The following is a 13919-nucleotide window of genomic DNA, read 5'->3' as shown; positions in this document are numbered from 1 at the left end:
CTCCAAATAACCACAGTCCATCTTTTTTTGTGTTAGAAATAACTCCAGCCAGAGTTTTCCCCTGATGCACATTGACTTCAATGTTGCTGGGACACCTTGATGCCACATTTGCTCAAAAGCTGCCTTGATGTCAAAGGCAGTCATCTGGAATTCTTTCTTTCTAAACTGGACGAAGGCTGCAATGACGTCTGGCCATTGAGGAACCCAAACTGAGCATCAATGAACAGGTTTTTGCTGTATAAATATTACTTGATAACACTGTTGTCGATACCTTCAAGCACTTTTCTTCATTCAGGACACTGGCTGTGGCAGGGCTGTATAGTTTGAAGTGATCTGTTGGCAATAGACTTCTTAGCAATGTCTATAGTATGCTAATTTACAGCTTAACATGTGAGTAGTCCTGTAGGTCAGCGTTACCCAGATTGGCTGGTTTAGCTCTTCAATTGTTCATTGTTAGTATTCTGGCCTAATGGTACAGTAATTATAAACTAAAGGTGTACTGACCTATGAGGTGACAGATTGTAATTGAATACAATTTGCAGCTGCTGATGGCCCACAATTCTTCATGGATGGCTAATTTTGAGTTGCTAGATCTGTTCTGAATCTATTCTGTTCAGCACTGTGGTAGTGTCACACAATAGGATGAAGGGTATCCTCAAAATAGGACAGAATTGTGTCTCCACTAGGATTTTGTGATGGTTACTCCTATGAATAATATCATGGGAATATCATGTATTTGTAACACGTAGATTGATGAGGACAAGTAGGGATTTTCCTAAATAAAAGCAAATTACTGCAAATGCTGGAATCTGAAACCAAAAGAGAAAATGCTGGAAAATCTCAGCAGGTCCAGCAGCATCTGTAGGGAGAGAAAAGAGCTGGCGTTTCATGTCTAACTGACCCTTTGTCAGTTTTTCTGCTAACTTCTTCTCAACTGTAGGCATAGCCTGCCTGATATGTTATTCAGAGCCTGTCTGACTCGGGTCAGATTTGGGGCTGTCGGGCCATATTTTGTGATGGTCATTGAAGCCTCACCTTCAGACTACATTTTGTGCTGTTGCCACTTCCAACTCAATGCTACTTCCATCGGGTTTTCAGCAGTGAGGAGTACTGATTCATCAGCAGTTTGAGGGCATTAGGTAGTAAGTAGAAGGAGGCTTTCCTGTCCTTCTGTGATCTGATAACGTGAGACTTCATGAGGTCTGGAATCAAAATTGAGCACTCCCAGAGCAATTCCCTCTCAATCATACACCACGGTGCTAACACCTCTGTTGGGTCTGTCCTGCTGGTGGATAGGACATGCCCAGTGGATGGTGATGTCTGAGACATTGGATGGTCTGATTCCATGATTATGACTGTGTCAGTTTTTGTTTTCTAGACAAGCCCGTAGGACAGGCCTTCCAGTTTTGGCACAAGTCTACAGAAGTTTAGCAAGGGTTTGCAGGGTTCAAGTAAATGGGTTGTCTTTGTCTTTGTCATTTCTGATACCCAATGTTGATGCTGTTTGGCTTTATCATAGCAGCTTTACTGTGGACTTGCAACTAAGTGTTCTGCCAGGGCATTTCAAAAAGCTGTTAAGAATCAACCAGATGGCTGTGGATTTGGAGTCATCAGTGAGCCAGTCTCAAGAAGGATAGTAAATTTCATTCAATAAGTTGTCCTTTTATAACATTCAGATAGTTTTGAGGTCACGATCCCAGGCACCAGCTTTCTATTCTGGAATTATAAAGTGAAGTCAACTGAAAAATGCCAACTGTGCTGTTGAGATCTGAACACATATCCCTAGATCACTGGTCCAATAACTTAACCATTCTGACATTGCAGCAATTCAAAGAGAAATCTGACACACTGGCAGATGAGGGGTTTAGACACCAGTCTAAAACATTACAGGGATTCGGAAAACAGGCCGACACACTGACACACAAAAGGGGTTCACATACTTGTCTGGCATCCTGACACACTATCGGGATATGTGTACTTGTCTAACATGCTCACACACAGTTGGAGTTCAGGCACCAGTTGGAAATACTAACACTAGTGAGCTGATACATTAACACATCATAGAAGTTCACACACTTGTCTGACACAGTACACATCATAGGTGTTCACACTCTAGCCCATCTGAATGACAGAGATATAGGTACCATTCCTACACACAAACACACTATATGGGTCCACACACCAGGTTAACACACAAATGCACTGTTGATGTTCACACTTTAGTTTGACACATTAACACATGATATGGATTCAGACAACACGGTACTGTTGGGGTTGATAGATCAACGTGGCGCACTACAGAGGTTTAGGCAACAGTTGACACACTAAGACATACAGGTGTTTAGGCATCTCTCTGACACACTAAACAGGACAGATATTCAGGTACCAGTCTTACACACAACACACCATTGGATTTGACACATCAGTTTGACATACTAATACATTATAGTGGCTCACACAGCAGACTGACAAACTATAAAGGTTCTGGCATTATTCTGATGCTGTAATAAACTATGGATTTTTAAACATCAGTCTGATACACTACCACAATACAGGTGTTTTGGCTCGACCCTGCCATGTTAATGCATCAAAGGGATTCACACTCCCGTCTGACCCATTAACACACTGGAGGGGTTCAGCTAACAGGCTGACACACTACACAATGTAAAGGTTCAAATACTTGTCTGACGCAATACCACACCATAGATGTTCAGAAACTAGTCCAACAGACTGACATACTATAGGGGTGAACGTACCAGTCTGACACATTAACTTACTAGCAGGGTTCAGACACAAGTCTAACAAAGCTAACATACTTTAGGGTTCAGGTACTGATACCTAGCAATAACACTAACATACTAGGCTGATTCACTAAAAGACTATCGGGGTTCAGGTACTAATGTGACACTAATGCATTCTTGGAATTCAAACATCAGGTTGGCACACTAACTCACAAAAGGACTTCCTGATATACTGAATGAAACATTTGCATCATGGTTCCTTACAGTGGCATGTCAGCAATAGTTGTTATTCCACCTGCTGCTGCTGCTCTTGTCGCTGTCCAATAGCCTTCCCAATTGGTGCGTCCCGGTTCATTAACATGGACGTGACTGTCCACCACACCAGGCATCACCACGAGGTCTCCAACATCCAGAATCTGCATCAAGTTAATGATTAACAGAGATTAACACAGGCAAACACTACCTGGGAAGAACACAGTCAATCATTAGATCCATCACTGGGTCACCAGTACAAATATTGTTTGTATAGGCTTCAGCTGTGGGAAAAGGTTTCAGCCACTTAAATGTGGAAGGACAGTGTTATGCTGAATTCCTTATCACTTGGGCTTGAGTCTAACATAGAATAACAGGGTGAACAAAATTGACTGTGACTGAAGTGAACTCAAGCAATTCTTAAACATTTCCACATATGTCCTGTACCAGTCTGTGTTGTGGTAAGAAATTGGAAATCTAATACACTAACCGCACAGGCTATCAGCAGAGGGAAGTGGCCAATCATTCTGTCAAGATGTGTTGTGACCTAGGCATAGGATTGGGCCAGTGCTGTACACTTCAAGAGGTCTTGTTTACGTAGTGGCTAGTTGGTTAAATCAGACAATTAGGCGATTAGTGTGTTAAAATTTCAACCCACTGAATTTCCAGGGACTGAAATCAATTATGGGAAAATTTAGGAAGTCACTTAAAGTAATACTAACACCCATGACTGAACAATAGACAATTGAGGGAGTATTTGATAAAGCAGTATAAAGGTAGCTTTCCTCTGTTTTTAATCTGAGCTGGACTTGAGTGAGAAAGGTTTGATGGAAAAGTACAGAAGAAGCTGTCGAGGATGTGGTGCTGGAAAAGCACAGCAGGTCAGACAGCATCCGAGGAGCAGGGAAGCCGACATTTCAGGCGTAAACCCTTCATCATTTGATTCCTGATGAAGGGCTTATGCCCTAAAAGTTGATTCTTCTGCTCCTCAGATATTGCTTGACCTGCTGTGCTTTTCCAGCCCCACACTCTTGACTCTGATCTCCAGCATCTACAATCCTCATTTTCTCCTCCCTGTAGAAGAAGCTGTGCTCTAGAACCTGTGCTGCACTTGCCTGGGCAGTCTGTGTCAGACAGAGAGCTCTTACCATCCTTGGCAAAGAATTAAATAAAACTGGCAAAAATATTCAGTGGCTTTGAAGTTGCCACTGCTGATGTGAGTAGACGATGGCTCAGTAACATCTTAATACATGTTGCATCAACATTAACTTCGTCAAAGCACCACTCAGTTTTGAAATGGAGGGATTAGCGACTGCAATTAACATAATAGATGAGCAATGTTGCATCAATCCCTGAAATATTTGTCCAATTAATGCCTCCACAGGTTGCACAGCTTTGCCATGTTAATCTTTGTAGCCCTGGTTATATAAACTTAGGTAGGTGCCACATCGGGTAATGTCAAGTTGACCCACTGCTTTTCTTGGTATTAAAGATCTTCACTTCCTGTATTTTGGTTCTGCATAAAGCCAAATGTATCACCAGCCATGTTTGCTGTCAGTGGGGGTGACAACGCTTCCTTCTGTACCCAGTGCATTGTGGGTAACTTCAGATCCTTAACACTCTGTGGATGGTAACATGTTAAACTAGATTCTGTGTATGTTTTAAAAAGGTTAGGATAAAGCCAAGTTTGTTCAAGAGTGACAGAAAATGGTCAGATGATTGAAGGAATCCGCACATAGAGTCATGGAGTCATACAACGCAGAAACAGACCCTTCAGTCCAACCGGTCCATGCCGAAAATAATTCCAAACTAAACTAGTCCCACTGCCTGCTTCTGGCGCATATGCCCCAATGCTAAATAAAATAATGTTAAAACGTTTTGATACAAGTAGATCCCAAGTGAGATGCCCTTTGTGATTTAACTGGATACCCCAAATTGTTAAAAGCTCATAAGAGAATGAGCTTCTCTTCCTCATTTACCCGTCACCTCAGTTTGTCACAACAAGGTTAATTTGAAAATGATCTTTTTCCTTATGGATGCCCTTCACTCAGACAAAGTGAATTTATGCTTTAAAAAGAGCCAATTTAACAAGGTTTTCTTGAGTTAACAAGCGAATGTGTTCATTAACGACTAAACATGAAAAGTAACAGAGTCAAGATTAGAATGGTGCTGGAAAAGCACAGCAGGTCAGGCAGCATCCAATGACCAGGAGAATCAATGTTTCGGGCGAAAAGCCCTTCATCAGAAATGAGGCTGAAGAGTTTCAGAGCAGAGGAGATGACTTTGGGGGGTGCAGTGAGAGAGAGTCTCACTGAGATCCTTGTAGAGAGAGGAGGAGAACTTTTTCAAGGTAGGCATCCTTGGAAGAGGATTCGCAGTAAAGTTAAAATCAACCAGGCGGAAGTGGATAAACAACAATATATGCATACACACAGACTACAAATAAGAATTCAATGCTAAAGGAGATTAAAGTTAAAAGATTTATCGATCAGTTTCTTGGGATCATTCGTGAAGAGCAGACAGTAGAAAGTTGCTAGTTAAGCAGTTGATTTGGAATTCTTGCCTTTTGCATGCCAGTTGAAATCCTTTTGTCCTGTTACCTTTTAATGGTGGCTCTCTGGTCACGCTCAGAGTGAGAGAATCCTTTTACTTGCAACACCGTGGTATTTAGTGGGTGGTTCTTTGTCTGTGACCTTCTCAGCACACTCGTGTGTGAATCCAGGCTGGTACACTTGAATGTCTTAGTTCACTGACACACCTTCTTCCTGCAGCACCCCTCTCAATAGCTCGCATACAGCAGTGTTGCAGCTGGTTTTTAATGCCTTTTGTTGTATATTCTTGGAAGGACAAAATACAAAAAAAGTCTGCAAAGAAGTGGACTTTTATTGAAAGGCAGAAGATAGCCATTCCCCCTTGTTACCTTTTCCTGTTAAGTATTTTTGTCTGTTTGAAGTTTCCTTGAGGCTTTCCAGACCCATCCCATGGGTCTTATTCAGGCATTTGCCAGACAGCATTGAATTTACATCCACTGTCCTTTTTTGTCTGCAGCAATCCCCCTTTAAAACAACATGTTTTGTCATTAAAACTGAAAGTTGTCCATAGTACATTGGGTTCTCATCTGTCATTATGATAATTGCACACAACAAGAGGGAATCCTTCAGAAGAAAACAGCATGTTCCAGAAATGCACTGCCTTCATTAAGGCAGAAGAGAAAAGATTTGCTGAGCACTTACCGTGAGGCTCTAAGTAACATCCAGGTGAATCATCACATCAGAGCACCACGTCTTTTCTCTTCAAACGAAAGAGGATTGACTGAAGGCTTTCAATGGAGGCTGTTCCTCTGCACAATAATTGCTTGCTTGGAATTAATTGGAATTTTTTGAGAAAGTGGTGATGAGGCTTTTCCTTGAACTGCTGCACTCTGTTTGGTACATACTTGGTTCTGGATCAGTGGTGCTGGAAGAGCACAGCAGTTCAGGCAGCATCCAAAGTGCAGCGAAATCGACGTTTCGGGCAAAAGCCCTTCATCAGGAGGGCTTTTGCCCGAAACGTCGATTTCGCTGCACTTTGGATGCTGCCTGAACTGCTGTGCTCTTCCAGCACCACTAATCCAGAATCTGGTTTCCAGCATCTGCAGTCATTGTTTTTACCTTGGTATATACTTGCCCTTGTTTCATGATTTTGACCCAGTTATGATGAAGGACCAGTAACGTATGGCCACGTGAGGGGCTTATGCCTGAAACATCGACTCTCCTGCTCCTCAGTTCCTGCCTGATCTGCTGTGCTTTTCCAGCGCCACACTTTTCAACAAGTGAGGACAGAATGTGACTTGGAGGTGATCTTGGGCCATGCATATGCTGCTTTTGTAATTCTAGGAACGGAGGCTTCAGCTTTGGACTGTGTTGTTAATGAAGACTCTGTAAGCATCTACAAGCAGCTAACCAGGGCTTAATAAAAGAGATTTGCTAGTGGAAACCACTAATTATGGAAATTAGTTTCCACAGGCTAATTATCTTTCAGACTGGTAGGTTAGTTCAAATGAAGAAGAACAAATTTGTGTTTGTATAACGCCTTTGGCAGTATCAGGACATTCCAAGGTACTTACCACGGGTGAATTACTGTGATCACAGCAGGCAAGACATTTATAACAAAATATAGAAACAAATCACCAACCATTGGCAATGTTACTGGACTAGGAATCCAGAGACCCAAGCTAATGAAAGGTGGTGAAATTTGAATTCAATTAATAAATGTTGAATTGAATGGTGGTCAAATTATGATCATTGTCATAAATAACCATTTGGGGTTGTGAGCCACTCGGTTGTATCATACTGCTATGAAAAGGAATGAGTCCAAAGGGACTCACTAGCATTGACCCAAGCATCAGAAATGACTGTGGCAAACCACCATTTTCAACCCTACCTTATTGCAAAGCCTACCTTACTCGCAACTGGGAGCCTGTGCCAAAAAATGGGAGAGCTGCCACGCAGACTTTTCAAGTCTGACATATTTGTATTCACAGTGCCATACCTTACAGATTACACCATACCTCAGAGACTGGTGGTGGCAGGCATGGTGACATGGTGGTACTTTTATGTCAAGAGTAAGTTATCCTGGGACTTCTCACTGTGATGTCTCATGGCATCAGGCCAAGCATGGACAAGAAAACCTCTTGTTGATTATCATCTTCTTCCTCACCACCCCTCAGCTGATGAATCTGTAAGCCTCCATGTTGAATACTAGTTGGAAGAATGACAAAGACTGACAAGGGCACAAAATATGCTCTACGTGTTACACTTCAGAGTCCACCACCCAAAGTAGCTCAGTAGCACAACAGCTGATCAAGCTTCCTAATTCATAAAGAAAGCAGTTGCTGGGCTGTGTCTGTAGCAAGTGGTGAGGGTGCTGATATGAGGTAAAAACATACTTGACCTCATCCTCACCAATCTGCTTGTCACAAGTGCGTCTGTCCATGAAAGTACTAATAATGGTGACCACAAACAGTCATTGTTTGTACCTGTCTTCCTACTAAGTATAGCTTCCTCATGTTGTGAGGGACTGTCACCACGCTAAATGGTATTTTGCACAGTGTGGTGCGAAAAAAGCACAACAGGTCAGGCAACATCTGAGGAACAGGAGAATCGACATTTCAGGCATAAGGTCTTCATCAGGAATGAGGCTTGTGGGCTAAGGCTTCATCTACCTATCACTTTCCCAGCCAACTTCCCCCTGGCCCCAGCCCCATCCTCCTCTCATTTATCTCTCTTCACCCTGGGCCCACAAGCCTCATTCCTCATGAAGGATTTATGCCTGAAACGTCACCTCTCCTGCTGCTTGGATGCTGCCTGACGGGCTGTGCTTTTCCAGCACCACACTCTTTGACTCTGATTTCCAGCATCTGCAGTCCACACTTTCTCCTAGTTGATATTTTGAACCGATCTAGCATCTTGAAGCTGGACATGGAAGAGACATTGTCGGCCATGCGCAGCAGCAGGATTACATTCAACAACAGTCTGCAACCTCTTGGCCTGGTATATCACCCATTCTATCATTACCATCAAGCCAATGGATCAATAAAGAGCACAGGGCACACCAATAGTAGTACCAGGCATGCTGAGAGGTGAGGTGTCAACCTAGTAAAACTACAACACAGGACAACCTGAATATAAAAGTACCATAAAATAGTTGTTACACAGAATGAAGCCATTCAAGCTGTCATACTTATGCTGGTTCATTGCAAGAACAACACAGTTGGTTCCAATAGTTTTCTCTTTACTCACTAGCTATGCAACGTTTTTTCTTCAGATAATTAACTGAAACCCTTTTGAAAGCTACAATTGTATTTTCTGTCATCATGGCCCCAGGAGATGCATTCCAGACCCCAACTCCAGGCTGTGTTTTCCTCATGTCAGCTTTGGTTCTTTTGCCAATCGCCTTATATCTGTGTCCTCTGGATCTTCAGCCTTTTGCCATCAGCAGCATTTTCTCCATATCTATCCAGATCCCCCTCTGATCTGGAACATCTCCTAACCTGCTCTTCTCTTAGGAAAATAACCTCAGCTTCTCGACTATATCCATGTTACTGAAGTGCCTTGCCCTGGAATCGTTCACATTAATCTCTTCTTCACCCTCTTCCACATCTTCATATTCTCCCTAAAGCATGGAGATCAGAACTGGACGCATTACCCTAGGTGAGTCTGAACCAGAGCATTATGAAGGTTCTCCATAACCTTTTTCAAAATTAATTCATGGGATGAAGGTGTCACTGGTGAGGCCAGTATTTAGTACCCAGAATGTAGTCAAGAGCCACCTACATTGCTATGGGTCTCGAATCACATGTAGGCCAAACCAGGTAAGAATGGCAGTGCCTCAGTGAGCCAGATGGGATTTTTCCGACAATCAACAATGGTTTCATGGTCGTGATCACGCTCTTAGTTCCAGATGTTTATTGAGTTCAACTTGCCACCGTCTGCCATAAAGAGATTTGAATCTGGGTTCCCAGATGTTATCGAAGTCTCTGGATTAATTGTCTAGCAATAGTATAATAATGTCATTGGCATAATACCATTCGGCCATAACTGCCTTCCTTTAGTCATGGATGCCACTATTGGTAACCCTGGAACCCTTTATGCTTTATTAACCATTTCCTTTATTAACCTTTATTAACCACTTGCTACCTTCATTGGTTTGTCCTCATAAAGCTCCAGGTCACTCTGCACCTGCCTCCCCTTTGGAACTGTATCCTTTATTTTATATTGCCTCTCCTACCTCTCCTTACCAAAATGTATCAATTCACACGTCTGTGTGCCACCAGCCACTCCCATCCAGTTTTAAGAGTTTATCAGTTTCCTCTTCACAATTTGCAATCCTTCCAGGTTTTGTGCCAACTGCACGTTTTGCTATTGTGCAGGATCCACCCAAGTTTAGATCATTAAGATAGAAATCAAGAAAAGCAAACTCTTGGGGAACATCATGGTATACTTTCCTCCGAGTTCAAACCACTGGTCTCCATTTCCTGTCACCCAGCTAATTATCTGACTACTAATGCCCCTTTTATTCCACGAGCTCCAAATTTGCTACCAAATTTATTATGTGGTATCAAAGTCTTGTAGAAGTCCATTTATATCAGCTCAATCACATTTGCTCATTAATCCATTTGCGGCAAGTGCCAATGACCTGGGATGTTGCTTACAAGTTGGAAGATAAAAAACAAATGAGGTTTACATGGATAGAGATTGGCATTGATTGGATTGGCCTACAGAGAGCCAACACAGATCCAATGGGCAGTATGTTTTCCTTCTGTGTCATAAAAACTCTGTTACATTCCTTAGTCCCTTCATCAAAGTGATTAACTGCAGTAATGATCTGTCCAAGAACAGATCTTCTGCTATTTGTTTGACTTACTTTGGTCTTGTACTTTCTTCTTCAGTTGCTCAGAAGCTCCCATTTTCAACTTAAATGAGCCCCGTGACTGGAGAAAATAACACATGAGGTAATTTTCCTCATATGTATTTCAAGAAAACACACACCATTGTCCCTCAGGTTCTGGCTGTTTCCAAACTCACCAATGAAAATGTACTAGTGTTACCCTAGGCCATGGTTTGTAATGCTGAGTAATGTAAGGCAGCTGCACCGGCGGTCTCAGGTGACCTTGCTATCCTTAAGTTCTATCGTAGATTCCGAATAGGCAAGGCACAGCACTGGTCCTTGTAGCCTCCCACTTGCTAAAACCCAGCAGCCTGAAAATGCCTGTTAATCTCTCCTTAATATGACCCAGGCTTCCCACTCAACCGTTCAAGGCCGGGTGGTCAGGGGTTTCTCTTCTTTCACAGAACCCACTCACCTTGAAGGCAGCCCATATTTAAACTGGTGCTACATGAACAAAGAGCCTTGCTAATGGCCTGCAAGACATTTGTGAACCAAGTGGGAGTCCGAACAAAAAGCCAGTGCCTGATCAAGAGGCATCACGCAGTTGTGAGCGTGGAGAATACTGGGTGGAAATGTGAAGATTTCCAAGCTGCCGATGGTCAGGGATCCTCTTGGTAGGAGTGATCACGGTATGGTTGAATTTAGAATGCAGATGGAGAGTGTGAAGATAACATCCAATCCCAGGGTCCTGTGCTTAAACAAAGGAGACTACAATAGGATGAGGGAGGTCTTGGCTAAAGTGGACTGGAAACAAAGACTTCATGTTGACAAGCAGTGGAGGACTTTCAAAGTGATTTTTCAAAATGCTCAGCAAAAGTATATTCCAGTGAAAAGGAAGGGCGGGAAGAAAAGGGGTAATCTGCCATGGGTGTCTAAGGAAGTAAGGGAGGCTATCAACATGAAAAAGAAGGCCTACAAAGTGGCCAAGATCAATGGGAAACTAAAAGATTGGGAAAGCTCTAAAGGTCAACAGAAAGCCACGAAAAGAACTATAAAGAAAAGTAAGATAGAACATGAGAAAAACTAGCACAAAATATAAAGACAGATAGCAAAAGTTCCTATAAATATATAAAATGAATAAGAGTGGTTAAAGTAAATGTTGGTTCTTTAAAGGATGAGAAAGGGGATTTAGTCATGGGATATGAGGAAATGGCCGAGGCATTGAATAGGAATTTTGCATTGGTCTTCACAGTGGAGGACACTAATAACATGCCAGAAATTGACAAAGAGATGAAGGTAGGTGAGGACCTGGGAACAATCATTATCACAAAAGAGGTAGTGTTGGGCAAGCTAATGGAGCTAAGGATAGACAAGTCTCCTGACCCTGATGGATTGCACCCAGGGTACTAAAAGAGATGGCACGTGAAATAACAAATGCACTTTGGTTAATTTTACAAAATTCTCTGGGGCAGTTCCAGCAGATTGGAAAACAACAATTGTGACACCACTGTTTAAAAAGGGAATTATAGACTGGTTAGCTTAACCTTTGCAGTGGGGAAGATGCTTGAGTCTATTATCAAGGAAGAAATAGCAAGTCATCTAGATAGAAATTGTCATTGGGCTGATGCAGCACAGGTTCATGAAGGGCAGGTCCTGCTTAACCAGTCTTTTGGAATTTTATGGAGACATTATATCAAGGTGGACAATGGGGACCCAGTGGATGTGGTGTATCTAGATTTCCAAAAGGCCCTCGATAAGATGCTGCACAAGAGGCTGCTCCATAAGATAAAGATGCATGGCATTATGGGTAAAGTATTAGCATAGATAGAGGATTAGTTAACAGGAAGCAAAGAGTGAGGATAAATGAGTGCTATTCTGGTTGGCAATCAGTAACTAGTGATATGCCTCAGGGATCAGTATTGGGACCACAATTATTCATAAATTATATAGATGATTTGGAGTTAGAGACAATGTGTAGTGAGTCAAAGTTTGCAGATGGCACTAAGATGTATTAAAAATCACACAACACCAGGTTATAGTCCAAAAGCTTTATTTGGAAGTACTAGCTTTCGGAGTGCTGCTCCTTCATCAGGTCTCTGTGGAGCTAGATCATAAGACACAGAATTGCTATAAATTATGTGTCCTATGATCCTGCTCCACAGCTACCTGATGAAGGAGCAATGCTGTGGAAGCTAATACTTCGAAATGTATCAATTGGACTATAACCTGGTGTTGTGTGATTTTTAACATTGTCCACCCCAATCCAATCATTGGCACCTCCACATCGTGACTAAGATGAGTGGCAGAGCAAAGTCTGCAGAGGACTGTGAAACTTTGCAGAGGAATATAGATATTTTAAGTGAGTAGGCAATTGTCTGGCAGATGGAATACAAGATTAATAACTGTGAAGTTGACTATTTTGGTAGGAGCAATAGTAAAAAGGACTATTAATTGAATGGTAAAAGTTGCAGCATGCTGCTACGCAGAGGGACCTGGGTGTCCTTGTGCATGAATCACAGAAGGTTGGTTTGCAGGTACAACACATAATTAGGAAGGCAAGTGGAATTTTGTCCTTCATTGCTTAAGGGATTGAGCTTAAAAAAAAGGGATTGAGGTTATGTTGCAGCTGTATTGGGTGCTGGTGAGGCCACACCTGGAGTACTGCACGTAGTTTTGGTCTCCTTAGTTGAGAAAGGGTGTACTGGCACTAGAGGGGGTTCACTAGGTTGATTCCGGAGTTGAGGGGGTTGGCTTATGAGGAGAGACTGAGTAGATTGGGATTATATTCATCGGAATTTAGAAGAATGAGGGGGGAGTCTTATAAAATTATGAAGGGAATAGATATGATAGATGTAAAGAAGAGGTTTCCCTGGCAGGTGAAACTAGCTGAGAGGCAATAGCCTCAAAATTAAGGGGAGCAGATTTAGGACTGAATTGAGAAGGAACTTCTTCACCCAGAGTAAATGTTTTTAAAGCTACGAGAGATTATTTTTGAACAGTAAAGGAATTAAGGGTTACGGTTAGAGGGTGCGTAAGTGGAGCTGAGTCCTTGAAAAGATCAGCCAAGATCTTATTGATTGGCAGGGTAGGCTCGAAGGGCCGCTTGGCCTACTCCTGCTCCTAGTCCTTATGTTCTTACGGTACAGTGTCCTATTCCTGTTTTGTTAATATCTAAAGTGCACAATATCAGCAAGGCTTACCTGTTGATTTGTTGTCTGTGGTGCTATGACTCCCTCAGGCACAATGTTCACAATCTTACCCCCTTCTATGAAGATGTGAGCTGGGCAGATCCCTGAATCCAATACCACCTTTCTGCTCCGCACCACGGACAGCTCAGCGCCCACTTCCATTTCGAACAAAAATTAATCCAAACTGTTCGAAATGTTTTTGCGTGTGATCAGTCAACCATGTGTCCCAATCACCAAATCAATTATTAATGAAATATACACGAATGATTGACAGCAGACAAAAAAAAATTCTTTAACAACGTTACAAAGGTCCATGGGCATCGGGAACAAAAGGCTTTAGAAATCCATTTCTGTATCTGACATATGAGTG

The 13919-nt window shown here is 42.3% G+C and overlaps 1 protein-coding gene across 1 annotated transcript in view; it reads right to left on the bottom strand.

Annotated features, from left to right (window-relative positions):
- Positions 1 to 13711, bottom strand: part of zgc:103559 (Allantoinase, mitochondrial) — a 29064-nt gene extending 15353 nt beyond the window's left edge. The window contains exons 1-2 of the mRNA XM_060833949.1: positions 13562 to 13711; positions 3006 to 3157 (exon numbers count right to left, since the gene is read on the bottom strand). Coding sequence (XP_060689932.1) covers positions 3006 to 3157; positions 13562 to 13711 — 302 coding nt within the window. The remainder of the gene's footprint in view (positions 1 to 3005; positions 3158 to 13561) is intronic.
- Between the last annotated feature and the right edge of the window lie 208 nt (positions 13712 to 13919).

This window comes from Hemiscyllium ocellatum, chromosome 13 (assembly GCF_020745735.1).
Source record: "Hemiscyllium ocellatum isolate sHemOce1 chromosome 13, sHemOce1.pat.X.cur, whole genome shotgun sequence".
NCBI classification, from domain to species: domain Eukaryota; kingdom Metazoa; phylum Chordata; class Chondrichthyes; order Orectolobiformes; family Hemiscylliidae; genus Hemiscyllium; species Hemiscyllium ocellatum.
Note: the sequence above shows the minus strand (reverse complement) of the source record. Positions and strands in the feature narration are given on the sequence as shown.